General features: G+C 42.5%; 1 protein-coding gene across 1 annotated transcript in view; it reads right to left on the bottom strand.

Annotated features, from left to right (window-relative positions):
* mamdc2a (MAM domain containing 2a) overlaps positions 1 to 9,422 on the bottom strand; it is a 58,353-nt gene extending 48,931 nt beyond the window's left edge. Inside the window, exons 1-2 of the mRNA XM_051950685.1 lie at positions 9,067 to 9,422; positions 8,787 to 8,912 (exon numbers count right to left, since the gene is read on the bottom strand). Of these exons, the coding sequence (XP_051806645.1) occupies positions 8,787 to 8,912; positions 9,067 to 9,103 (163 nt within the window). The 5' untranslated portion in view covers positions 9,104 to 9,422. The remainder of the gene's footprint in view (positions 1 to 8,786; positions 8,913 to 9,066) is intronic.
* Positions 9,423 to 14,147: the final 4,725 nt, after the last annotated feature.

Below are 14,147 nucleotides of genomic sequence, written 5' to 3'. Positions count from 1 at the left end.
AGACCTGGTAAACCCAAACGTGTAGTGTGGGTGAACTGGGAACGTCTGGCGGAAGACCCTGTCTGTAGGGTTTTCAACTCCCACCTCTGGAAGAGTTTCTCCTGCATCCCGAGGGAGGTTGGGGACATGGATTCTGAGTGGTCCATGTTCAAAGTCTCCATTGCAGAAGCAGCTGCTAGGAGCCGTGGTCTGAAGGTCACAGGTGCCAGCAATCCAAAGACCCGCTGGTGGACACCAGCGGTGAGGGAAGCCGCCAGGCTGAAAAAGGAGGCATTTCGGGCCTGGTTGGCCCGGGGGTCTCCCGAAGCAGCTGACAGGTACCGGCTGGCCAAAAGGGCAGCAGCTGTGGCAGTCAGTTGTGGAAGCTAAAACTTGGGTGTGGGAGGAGTTCGGGGAGGTCATGGAGAAGGACTTTCGGTCGGCCTCGGGGAAGTTCTGGCAAACCGTTCAATGCCTCAGAAAGTGGAGGCAGGGCTTTACTCAGGCCGTGTACAGTCGGGTGGAGAACTGTTGACCCATACTGGGGATATCGTCAAGTGGTGAAAAGAGCACTTTGAGGAACTCCTGAACCCAGTAAAGACATCCTCTGTGGAGGAGGCAGAGCCCGAAGACTCGGGGGGGATCTTCGTCCATATCCGTGGCAGAGGTCGTCGAGGTAGTTAAGAAGCTCCTCGGTGGCAAGGCGTCAGGTGTGGACCAGATTCGCCCTGAGATGCTGAAGGCGCTGGACATTGTTGGACTGTCTTAGTTGACATGTCTATACAATGTCATGTGGGCATCAGGTACAGTACCTGTGGAGTGGCAGACCGGGCCCCATTTTCAAAAAGGGGGACCGGAGAGTGTGTGCCAATTACCAGGGTATCACACTTATCAGCCTCCCCGGGAAAGTTTACTCCAGGGTGCTGGAAGGAAGGCTCCGACCGATAGTCAAACCTCGGATTAAGGAGGAGCAATGCGGATTCCGTCCCAGTCGTGGAACAGCGGACCAGCTCTTTACCCTTGCGGAGCTGCTGAGGGGGGCATGGGGGTTCGACCTGCCAGTCTACATGTGTTTTGTGGATCTGGAGAAGGCCTATGACCATTTCCCCCGAGGGGCACTGTAGGAGGTACTACGGGAGTATGGGGTACCGGGCTCGTTGCTACGAGCCGTTCGGTCCCTGTACGACCAAAGTGAGAGCTGTGTCCGCATACTCGGTACTAAGTCATACACGTTTCCAGTGAGTGTTGGACTCCGCCAAGGCTGCCCCTTGTCTCTAATCCTGTTTGTCATCTTCATGGACAGGATCTCAAGGCACAGTCATGGTGGGGAGGGTGTCCGGTTTGGGGGTCTCAGGATCGCATGTCTGCTTTTTGCAGATGATGTGGTTTTGTTTGCGTCCTCAGACCGTGACCTCCAGCATGCACTGGAGCGGTTTGCAGCCGAGTGTGAAGCGGCAGGGATGTGGTACAGCACCTCCAAGTTTGAGTCCATGGTTCTGTCGGAAACCGGTGGATTGCTCCCTCTGGGTTGGGGGGGGAGTTCAAGTGAAGGAGTTCAAGTATCTTGGGATCTTGTTCACGAGTGATGGGAAAATGGAGCGAGAGATGGACAGGCGGAATGGTGCGGCATCAGCAGTAATGCGGGCGTTGTACCGAACAGTCGTGGTGAAGAGGGAGCTGAGCCGTAAAGTGAAGCTCTCGATTTACCAGTCCATCTACGTTCCAACCCTCACCTATGGTCATGAGCTTTGGGTAGTGACCGAAAGAACAAGATCGCAGATACAAGCAGCCGAAATGAGCTTCCTCCGTAGGGTGGCTGGACTCAGCCTCAGAGATACGGTGAGGAGCTCAGACATCCGGAGGGAGCTCGGAGTCAAGCCGCTGCTCCTTCGCATCGAAAGGAGCCAGTTGAGGTGGTTTGGTCATCTGACTCGGATGTCTCCAGGGAGACTTCCTTTGGAGGTTTTCCGAGCATGTCCGCCTGGGAGAAGACCCTGGGGTAGACCCAGAACTCACTGGAGGGATTATATATCTCGTCTGGCCTGGGAACGCCTTGGGATCCCCCAGGAAGAGCTGGAAAGCGTGGCTGGGAGGAGGGACGTCTGGAACGATCTGCTTCATCTGCTGTCTCCGTGACCCGGTCCCGGATAAACAGAAGAAAATGGATAATCAGAGTGCATGTTTTAGGGTCTGGGAGAGTCTTCATACAGAAAAGGATGGCATCCTTGCTACAGACAGTAAACAAAGTTTCGCTTGGGTCACCTGAAAACAGATGCATGACATAAAGGGCCAATGAGACATCAGGAAATGCATCACGGATCAAAAACAGATGTTTTTGGCTCTTTTTTTTTTTAAATGAAACTTTTGTCACCTCAACTGTTACATTATTGTCACTACAAAGCCTTACAAAGTTGTGTCAACTAACCTTCTCCAATCTGGCAGGTCATTTCACTTTAGCTGATAGCAAACCATTTTCCTCCTTGCAGGATATTTCAGTAAATTGGATGCATTTGATTTAAATTGAAGTTGCATTTAAATGGACATACACTACCAGTCAAAAGATTGGACACACCTTCTGATTTAATGGTTGTTCCTTGTTTTCATGACTATTTACATGGTACATTATAACTCAAGGCATCAAAACTATGAACACATATGGAAAAATGAAGTAAACAAAAAGTATGAAATAAGTCAAAACATATTTAATATTTTAGATTCTTCAAAACAGCCACTCTTTGCTTTAATTACTGCTTTGCAGACTCTTGGCATTCTCTTGATAAGCTTCATGAGGTAGTCACCTGACATGGTTTTCCAACAGTCTTGAAGGAGTTCCCAGAGATGCTGAGGACTTGTTAGCCCTTTTGCCTTCACTCTGAGGTTCATCTCATCCCAAATCATCTGGATTGGGATGAGATGAGGTGACTGTGGTCGGAGTCAGGTCTAGGCCAGGCCATCTGACATAGCCCTCCAAGATTCTCCTTCTTGGTCAAAAAGCCCTTAAACAGCCTGAAGGTGTTTTTGGGGTCATTGTCCTGTTGAAAAATAAATGATGGTCCAACTAAACACAAACCGGATGGGATGAAATGTCGCTGCAGGATTCTGTGGTAGCCAAGCTGATTCAGTGTGCCTTTAATTTTGAGTGAATCCTCAACAGTGTAACCAGCAAAGCACCTCCATACCATCATACCTCCTCCTCCATGCTTTACGGTGCGAACCGTGTAGATAGAGACCATCCATTCACTTTTTCTGCATCGCACAAAAACACGGCGTGGAACCAAAGATCTCAGATTTGAACTCATCAGACCAAAGCCCAGATTTCCACTGGTCTAATGTCCATTCCTTGTGTTTCTTGGCCCAAACAAATATTTTCTACTTGTTGCTTTTCCTTAGTAGTGGTTTCTTAGCAGCTATTTGATCATAAAGGCCCGACTGGCACAGTCTCCTCTGAACAGTTGATGTAGAGATGTGTCTGCTACTAGAACTCTGTGTGGCATTTATCTGGGCTCTAATCTGAGCTGCTGTTAACTTATGATTTCTGAGGCTGGTGACTCAGATGAACTTGTGTTTAGCAGCACAGGTGACTCTTGGTCTTCCTTTTCTGGGACGGTCCTCATGTGAGCCAGTTTTGTAATAGCGCTTGACGGTTTTTGCGACTGCTCTTTGGGATACATTCAAAGTGTTTGCAATTTTCCAGACTGACTGACTTTCAGTTCTCAAAGTAATGATGGACTACCATTTGTCATTACTTAGCTGATTGGTTTTTGACATAATATGGATTCTAGCAGTTGTCTAAAAGGGCTGATAACTGTGTACCAACCTGACTTCTGCACAAAAACAACTGATAGTCACAACCCAATAAAGAAGGCAAGAAATTCCACAAATTAACCTTGACAAGGCACATCTGTGAAGTGAAACCATTTCAGGTGATTACCTCATGAAGCTCACTGAGAGAATGCCAAGAGTATGCAAAGCTGTCACCAAAGCAAAGGGTGGCTACTTTGAAAAATCTAACATAAAATATGTTTTGACTTAAGGTTTTTTTTGTTTGTTTACTGCATAATTCCATATGTGTTCATTCATAGTTTTCATACCTTCATTGAGAATCTACAATGTAAATAGTCATGAAAATAAAGAAAAAACATTAAATGAGAAAGTATGTTCAAACTTGTGACTGGTAGTGTATATAATATCCTCTTTTAATGTTTGATCAGTAATCTACATATATTATAGACAAGGGTGGATCCTCTAAAAATTCAACGGTATGCTGCAATTTGGATGTTGTTGCGTTTCATAGATCATCTTAAGTGAAAGGGTCTGTCCTGATACAAGTCCAGTTAAAAAGACAAGACCATGCAGTTCTACTAGCACACTGGGTGGCAATAGAGGAACCATTGTCAAAGTCTGATTCATGAATTGAAATATGTACAAGCATTCATCAGTACCAGTTGTTAAATTTGCCAGTAGCATCTTAGCTGTTTGTGTGTGCATCATCATGGCATAATGTGGTTCTGTAAATACCCTCTTTACCAGGAATTACCTCAAATGCAGTTTCATACCCACTTTGATGCTATGATACTTTCATAGAAATGTCTGTCTGTCTGATTTTGTCAACATAAAAGGGTCCTCTTCCATCTATCTTATAATACAAAAGCTTAGAGGATTTTGGGGGCTGCCACAATGCACTGTCGAGTTCTTTTGTGGGAATTCGGGAAAAAAAGTGCTACCATGAGAGACCAATAGGAGTTCTTTTTGTTGGAGGGGCAGAAGTATTTGCTTGGCTCAATTCTTCTGATGATGATCCACTTCTGCTTGTAAATCTGTCAGTGTTAATCAAGGTACTTACTGAGACTTCATGTAATAATGTAGTAATGAAAACTGATATTTATGAATCAAACATCCTGTTGATGAGCACTGCAGCTGGTTTGATTCAATCAAAAAATGCTCTATGACGAGTAAATGTTTTCAAATTAGGTTTTAAAAATATCTGATGTTCATAAGTGATCGTAAACTGTGTGAAGTTCTATACATCCTGAGAGGCAGATATAAAGTACTCGTCATGGTGGTCTGTGGGACAGCAGCGAGGTCCCATTGGCTCTCTACTTCACTCCATCCCTTCTGTTTATCCTGTTTCAGCACAGCATGTCGGTCTATGACGTCTCTTTTAAATGAATATAATCACCAAAGACATCCATCCTGGTTTTAACCACAGTCTTCTGTGCATTCTTTTTTTGGTACAGTCTTCTCAGCTCAAGCCCACATTTCCATAGCAACCAAACAGAAAACATTACCGTGGTCCTGTCTCCTTTCTTTATGAGCCTATTTATTGCCACAGTGGGTGTAGTCTATCGCTGTCTGAGCAGCAGAGTTTTTGGGCCATTCCATCTCAGTTTGGTTAGTGGTTTAGTGAACACAACACTGGGTCTCTGCCAAAACTTCTGTTTGGAGCAGAGCTCAGTTTTCAGTGTCTGAGAGAATATGCAATGCACTAGCTGCAGTGAGTACTGAGAGCTTAAGTCTTTGCTGGAGAGAGATGACACACGCAACTCACACAATTTACTGTACCACCACTTATCTTGACAGCAGAAACATAAACTGTGCTGACAGATTATCATAAACAGAGGGAGCTGCTTTGGGACGCTCTTTGGCTTGATGCACTCAGCAGAGTAGCCAGTGGAAAACAAGACAAAAGAAGAAACAGAGCTAGACATTTGGAACTGCTGTACAGCTGTGTATGATAATTTAAATAACTAATAAATGAAGAGTCCATTTTCTAAAGGAAATGCGTGTGACTGGTTACAGCTGAAGGCGCTAAGTGAATCGGCCAACCGCCATTGCTTCAGCAGAAAGTTCAAAATAGTTGAACATTTGGAAGCTTTTGCTTCTTAAAATTCCTTTTTAAGATTGACAAAAAGAAGGGTTGTAAAGAGTCGAGGAGGTGTAATACAGAAAGGAGGCAGTGCAGATCCAAGAACAGTTCCTATGTTGAAAACACTGAAAGACAAGAAAAATGATTTACTCGTAATTTTATCAGTTACCATATGGCAGCACTCTCCATCACGTTGAAATACAATCTGTACAATGGTCCTTCAAACAAAGTTTGTATGTTAACATTTTCAATAGTGATTCCATCCATGACTGCATTGTGGTGCTGCACCCAAAGTAAAATACTGGGAAGCTTCAGCATCTGAGAGCTGGACACTAAGAGGTGAAGCTCTGAACAGCTGACCAGTCAGAAAGGGTGACACACTCCCACTATGAAAGCTCGAAATGTACACAAACAGAGAGTACGTTCTACAGACGGAAATAGTGGCCACAGCATCACCTATTGAGCTGTACATTGCAATCTTGGTCTTTTGAAACAGGTTGTGACAGTTAAGTGGTGGATCTGACTGAGAACTCAGGAACATTATGCATATTTCAATCGCAATGTAGCCCCACCTTAAAATACCCAACTTTATCATGCACATTACTCTAAATGGAACTATAATTTACAAAATTAACATTATGCTGGATTAAAAACAACTTGAAACCAAAAATTGAGACCATAAACTAATTAGAAAAATGTGTAGTGAGGCAACAGATCAAGTGAGAAATTGAGTCATTTTCTTTAAGACTTCCATACAGTCAGACTTTATTTTTCAACTACAGGAGTTATCTGATGAACATAGAGAATGCAGGATTAAGACATTTTTGTGTTAGCTTGAATCTTCAAAGAGTATGCCCATCTTTTGTATACAGTCCTTGGTGTGACCCAGTGTTGAAAAACACTTAATATTGGCAATCTGAAATATTAATGTAGACAGCAGCATCTCCTGATAAGTTTACACTTTAAAAGAAGTCAAAATTTTAAGAGATATTAACAAGCTTGTATCATCTGAAGGAGACAAGGCCAGCTTGACATTTTGCAAGTGGAACCATGTTTCTTGCCTTTAGCGTATGGGTGTAGGAGTGATCTCTATTGATAGACCGGATGAAGTACGTACAATAGGGAGTCAAAGCATGTCTAGCAAAATTACAAATTTTTGCCACAAAAACGACCAGCGCTTAGGTCATTCGCTTCAGCATTACCCACTGAGGTTATCTTCCAACCGTCATGGTTACTAAGCTACTAGCCAAAGCACTTTGCAAAACAATTAAGTCATGTTTGACTACTCAAGAATGGGAAAGCCAGGCGGCCCTGTAGCTCAACTAGTTGAGCAGGCGACCTATAAACAGAGGATATAATCCCAACGCAGCGGTCATTTACCACATGTCTTTCCCCCACGTTTCCTGCCTCTCTCTCCACTATGCACTGATACAGGTTTTTTAAAAAAGAATGGAAAACCCTTCCTCCAAGTTTCAGTCTTGTTGCTTTTATAGTTGTTGAAATATTCATTTCATTCATATATTCGGCACTCATCAGCATGTATCCTAAATTCCAATAGAACACCGTTCAAGGAAAAAATATATATACAATCAAAAGTTGGAGATTTCAGCCCCCCCCCCCCCCAAAAAAAAAAAAACAGCATAAATCTCTTAAGCGGGATTGACATTGTAACTTTCTAATAGTGTTTCTATCTCTAAGAATATAATTCAAATAGATTGCAATTCATAATCAACAGCAATAAAAGCATATTCAAATATGACTGTTGAATAAAGAGGTATTTGTCTTGGCTAGAGATAAGGAGAGCAGCAGAATGGTGAATACATAATTACTGTGCTGTTGCACTATTAAACTGAATGTATCAAGACAACCAGTAAACATGGAGGATGTACTGAATTAGCAAAATTCAACCTGAAGACATAATTTGGGCTGACTTGTGATACACCATTGTGTGTACACAGCAGTACCAACGACCCAATATCTGGCATTGTGACTTATTCCATTCCAAATGTGATCAGAAACACATCCCACTGCTTAAATTTTGGTTTAAGGGGCACATTTCAGCCTTGATAAGAAACAAAAAGAAGCAAAGAAAAGTGCACCAGAACCTTAAAGTAGTCCCTTGGGCCCCAGGTTTACTTTCTGAGAGAAATAACTGAAGGAAGCAAGGCAGTCGTCTATGCCCTGGTCTTTGAACCATTTTAAAACTTGTCTGTTTCAATTCTGGCGTTATATCTGCAGAGATGGGATAAAAATAGTGGTCTGGAGTGATGGAGCTTGTAAGAGATAAAAGTTGGAATCCAAAATGTTTCCCGTACAGAACCCACATTCTGAAACATGAAGCATAAGTTCATAACCTACTGAAAGGTTCAAGAGCACTGACCCAGTTGTGCAGGGAGAGACAGATTTTGAAACAAATGTGATTTCACAGCCACCTATTCAGTTGGGTTGGAGCCACTTGGGTTGAAGCTAGAAACGACTAGAGTGCGAGAAGTCAAAATAATACTTGCTTTATTAAAATCAAAAATTAGGAAGTGCAAAGCCACCACAGTTTTTAGAACAGCAAATAGAGCTGGGGAAGAAATGTGTGCTGTTACCCGTTTTGCAGATCTGCACCAACCCTACACTATAGCAATTTTGTTTTGTCATCTGCAGTTAATGGGCCCCATCAACCTCCCACCTACTACTTTGTCAGTCATTCTAGCTTTCCTTTCCCCTCAGCCAACTGGTTGAGGCACATGGTCACCATCAATGAGCCTGGTTCCGAGTTTCCTTCCAGTTAGAAAGTTGCATTTTACTCCAACTTAGGCCATCGGATGCCACTGTTGCCAATCACTGAATCTCCTGTAGCATGTTTCTACAGCACACCACTGACAGCCCATTAAAAAAAAAGTATTCCTCAATGGCATATTTGAATGGTTTGATATGAGATGTTACACTGTACCTTCTTCATTCATGCTCCATCTGCCATAGTTTGGGTCTGATATGTAACCACAGGTCCCCATCTCGAAGTTGCAGGAGCCGGGTAGCAGCAGCTGCTGAGGCCGGACAAAACCGCACAGTAACACAACTACAACGAGAGAAGATACAATCAGGTTCTCCTTGCTTTCATACCTACGTGTTAGCGTGTGTGACTGTTTAAACAAAACAAACTAATAAGACGACGGTTGAAGAGTTCACTTCAGGCACATGAAGGATTATGATGAAACTTTACTAATATTTACCGCTAAGAGGGAGGCACAGTCTGCGCATCGTTGGCATCCGCCTGGACTTTGTAAAGTTACTGAGCGTCCTTCGCTAAATTTCCCCGCAAAACTACAGCGCCAGCAGCTCGTCGAAAGCCTTGTTGTCTTTCACAGTCCCTAATACTGTCAGCAGGAGAGATGGAATGTTTCGCTCTCCGGATTGGATGACTACTGGATGTCCCGGAGGCAGGAGAGAAGAAGCGGACCGTGTGGCAGCGCCTCTCCGCCTCCCTCTGCAGCTGGGCTCTGGCCAAACTGGAGGATCCAGGGCCGGAGCCAGACAGCACAGGGCTTCAGTTCTCCTCAACCACCCGCCACTGACACAACACAGAGCTCAATTTCCATTATGTTAGAAGCAAATCTGCATGTTATGGGAGGATTTCTACCGCGCAGTTACAGGTGGACTGCAGAAAGCACACATAACACCTACAGTAAGGTGATCATTCAATGTCGACTGATGATACTGTTTATTTTTAATTGTTATTTTTGAAAAGATAGTGCATTTTATCTAGCCTATTAATGAAAAATATGTTAGGGATCATTCCAAAATTGGAGGACATTTTACATCCAACCCATTAAATTTCAAATAATCCATGTAGAAAATATACTGACAGTCAATAGAAACTTTGAGGTAGAAATGTACACAGAATTCTACTTGTAGGGGGGTTGTAATTATTTATTGTGGATTTACTGATGATCTAGTGCCCTGGTAGTTGAGATAATGATGAGTTGTCATTTTGTCATGATTCATTGCACATGGGTTGGTCACTTTGCAAAAGTGAACCAAATACACACCAAGCAATACTCAGTGAATATCTGCACAATTCAAGAATGGGTTTTGAAGGCCTATATAAAGGCCCAAAAAAAAAAAAAAAAAAAAAAAAAAAAAAAAAAAAAAAAAAGGCCACCATTGTTAGTCCAATGAACAGCATCATGCCGCGTCTATCACATGAACAACGTCTCCGGGCACTTGGTATGGTGGAGGCCGGTTTGAGCTACAGTGATGTAGCCAGGCGTATTGGCTGTTCCCAACCCACAATCAGAAGCCTGGTCCAAAGCATGCGCCGACGGATTGCTGCCTGCATCGAAGCAAATGGAGGCCATACTCGGTATTGACTGTTGTGACTTTGTGTTTGGCAGGTGCCGTTTTCTTTTGTGAAATTCTTTATTTTGCAATCATTCTTGAAACTTTAGATTTTTGTTTCTGTATGCCAATATGCTAAACAAATGATTCATATGAAGAAAATCCAGTTTCGGGCTTCAAAATAAAAATTATGGTCAAAAATATGGTCTCAAAGTTTCTATTGACTGTCAGTGTACTAAAGCATGCAGTTGTATAAATTTACTTGTCCTGAGACCTTTTTATTTTTATTTAAAAAAAAAAAAAAAAAAAAAAGGTCTGAAGACATTTTTTTTTTAAATACCAAAAAAGCCTGGAGTTCCCTATAAAATTCAGTTTTTCTTTTGTGCCACCCCTGATGACGAAACAGTTCAAATGAAACCTAAAGCTCCTTTTTCTGAAATGTTTCCATTGATGTCTTTTGTAATTGTGGGAATATTTTCCCTCCTACCAATATCTTATTTCAGTTTTTTGCATATTTGTCACATGTAAATGTTTTAGATCAAAATATTTTTCATATGGATTCCATTTCACCAGCTGCACCCATGTATGATTACTCCTTGTTGAATCTAAACATCACTTAAATAGAACCTGTCTGGCGTTGTGAAGTAGCTGAAGGGTCTGAAATAGCACATGATGCCACATTCTAAAGAGATTCAAGAACAGATGTGAAACAAAGTCATTGCCATTTATCAGTCTGGAAAGGGTTACAAAGCCATTGCTAAGGCTCTGGAATGCCAGAGAGCCACAGTGAGAGCCATTATCCGCAAATGGAGAAATCATGAAACAGTGGTTAACTGTCTGAGGAGTGACCCAACTACCAACATTTCTCCAAGAGCAATATCTCATCCAGGAGGTCACAAAATAACCCAGACAAACATCAAAAGAAGTGCAGACCTTCCTTAGGGTCAACGTATGCGATTCCATAAGACACTGGGCAAGAATGGCATCAGTTGAGAGTTGCAAGGTCCAAACCACTGACCAAAAACAATGGTTTGTCTGGCCTTTACCAAGAAACATCTACATGAGCCCAAGACTTTTGGGATGACATTCTGTGGACTGATGTGTCAAAAGTGGAACTTTTTGGAAGACATGGGTCCATTACATCTGGCATACAGCTAATACTGCTAATCCACAAGACCATCATATGAACGGAGAAACATGGTGGTAGTGTGATGGTTTGGGGCTGCTTTGCTTCCACAGGACCTGGGTGACTTGTCATAACTGAAGGAGCCATGAATTCTGCTCTCAGAAAATCCTTCTGGAGAATATTCACCCATCAGTTTATGACCTAAAGCTCAAGTACAAATGGGTTCTGCAGCATGACAGAGACCCAAAGCACACAAGCTAGTACACCTCTGAGTGGTTTGTAAACAAAGTTAAGGTTTTAGAGTAGCTGAGTTAAAGGCCGAACTTGAATCTAAGATGCTGTGGAAAGACCTTAAAAGGGCACCTTATACTCAAAAACTATCTAATGTGGCTAAATTTAAACAACACAAGAGTGGGCAAAAATTTTGTTAAAATGTTATAGTCTCCCCTTTGGTCTCAGCACTCTCTCCCCCAAAATTCACTTGTGTTAAACAGCTGTGTGGCTGAGACAGAGCACATTGTATATTAATGTTTGTGTACTTTTTCCCTTGTGCTAGTTAGAAATCACTACAGAAACTCCATTTAAAATGTGTTTTTGTTCTTCTATTCAAATCAGTTATATTTATATAGCACCAGTTCACATCATGTGTCATCTCAGACCACTTCACAGAGGAAGGTAAAGACCTTACAAAATGTATACAAAGAAATTCTTCAAATCCAAGAGAGAACACAGGTATTTGCTACAGGGAAGTCACGGAACCCAGGCACAGACACAGAAACTGGCAGACAGGTGGGGTTCAGAAAAAGGGTTTGTTTAAGAGACAAGAACTAAAAGTCAATACAGAAGGGGAACTGAAAAGAGGGGGAAACTTAACCAAACCCTATTTGAAACTAAGAAAAACCACAAACCTAAAGAAACTTCCAACTAAACCCAAAAGTAAAAAAAATTAATAAAAAAGCATAACAAACTAGCAGAGCTGACAACTGAGGTTACTCACAAAACGAGGAACCAAACACAAATGGGGAAGGCAGGTTCGGGTAATACAGAGACCAGCAGAAATCCAGGGATGGGAGGTGACGAGAACCCAGGTGGGGTTCTGGCAGACTGGAGGCAATGCAGGGACCAGCAGGAAGCCCAAAGGGTGAGATGAGTCCAAGTGAAGCTATTGCAGTTCATGGTCTGACAGGGAGTGAGTGAATGAACAAGGCTTATACAGCTGGAGGTGGGATTGTGGGCAGGTGAGCTGACTTTAATCACTGTAATCAGCAGTGTGCATTCAGGTGATGCATGGAGTAGATTGACACAGGAGAGAGAGGAGAGACAGAGAGACAAGCAGACAGAGTGAACCAGAGGGACAGACAGATCAAGACAGATACAGACAGATGCAAAGGGAAAGTGAGGAAAAAGAGAGACAAGAAAAGAGAAGAACAGGGGCTGGAGCAGAGATCATGACACTATTGGCATAACAGTGGCATATAATTGAATGGTTCAGGTGATCCTGGGCAGCCCTAACTATAATTTTTATCAAAGAAGGAAGTTTTAAGACTAATCTTAATAGGAGAGATGGTATATGCCTACTAAACCAAAACTGGGAGCTAATTCCACAACAAAAGAGCTGATAACTGAAGGTTATGCCTCCCATCCTACTTCTGGAAACTCTTGGAACCACAAGTAAACCTGTAGTCTGCAAGAGAAGTGCTCTGTTAGGTAACACGATACAATAAGGTTTTTAAGATAAGATGGAGTTTGGTCATAAAGAGTTTTACATGTGAGGCAGAATTTTAAATTCTATCCTGGAATTTACAGGGAGGCAATGAAGAGAAGCTAATATGGGAGAAATATGATCTCTCTTACTGGTTCCTGTTAGAACTCTAGCTGCAGCATTTTGCATTAGGTGGAGGTCATTAGGACAATTATTGGGACATTCTGAAAAGAAATTACAATGGTCCAGCCTAGAAGTTAATGCATGGACTAGTTTTAGACAGGATGCTTACAATGCTGACAGTATTGTGCAGCTGAAAGAAGGCAAATTTGTTTTATATGTAAGGAATGTAAAAGAAAAGACTATGAAATTTGTCACAGTAGAACTGCAGGCCAAAGGAATGCCATCCAGAGTAACTATCGGCTCAGATATTGTGTTTAGGGCCAAATACAAACATTGCAGGTCGTCCAGGTCTTTATGTTTTTCAGGCACACTTGAAGTTTTAACTAGGATTCGTGTTTTAATGTTTAATGTTTATTAAACTGGAGTAAGGGGTTTTTTTTACATGTAAGGGAAGACATTTTATATCCAAGCCCTTGCCAAAAAAAAAAGCCACAGCTACTAGGAGTAAACACACACATAAATGCCAAAGCTTGAAAACCAAAACAATAACTTGAAAGCGGTAAAAATCTAAACATCACAGCAGCACAAAAAAACTGCTGGTGTTTTTTTTTTTTTTTTGTCTTTTTTGACTCTACAATATAAGCAGGTCACATCACACCACTTAAATGATCCATCCATTATAAATACACTGCTTACTCCTCATCAGGGTCACAGGAGGGCTAGAGTCTATCCCAACTGACTTACAGTGAAGGCAGGGGACACCCCGGACAGGTAACAGTCTATCACAGGGCTACACATAGAGACAAACAATCACACACATATTTACACCTACAGACAATTTAGAATCACCAGTTAACCTCAGCATGTTTTTGGACTGTGGGAGGAAGCTGGGGAACCTGGAAAAAGCCCATACATGCACAGAGAGAACATGGAGACTTCATGCAGAGTCCTGGGAAGGTGGGGATGTGGACTGGGGATCATCGAGCTGCAAAGTGAAAGTGCTAACTACCAAGTCACTGTGCAGC

This window comes from Acanthochromis polyacanthus, chromosome 7, assembly GCF_021347895.1.
Source record: "Acanthochromis polyacanthus isolate Apoly-LR-REF ecotype Palm Island chromosome 7, KAUST_Apoly_ChrSc, whole genome shotgun sequence".
NCBI lineage: Eukaryota > Metazoa > Chordata > Actinopteri > Pomacentridae > Acanthochromis > Acanthochromis polyacanthus.
The sequence above is the reverse complement of the archived record's forward strand: the minus strand, read 5'-3'. Positions and strand labels throughout refer to the sequence as shown.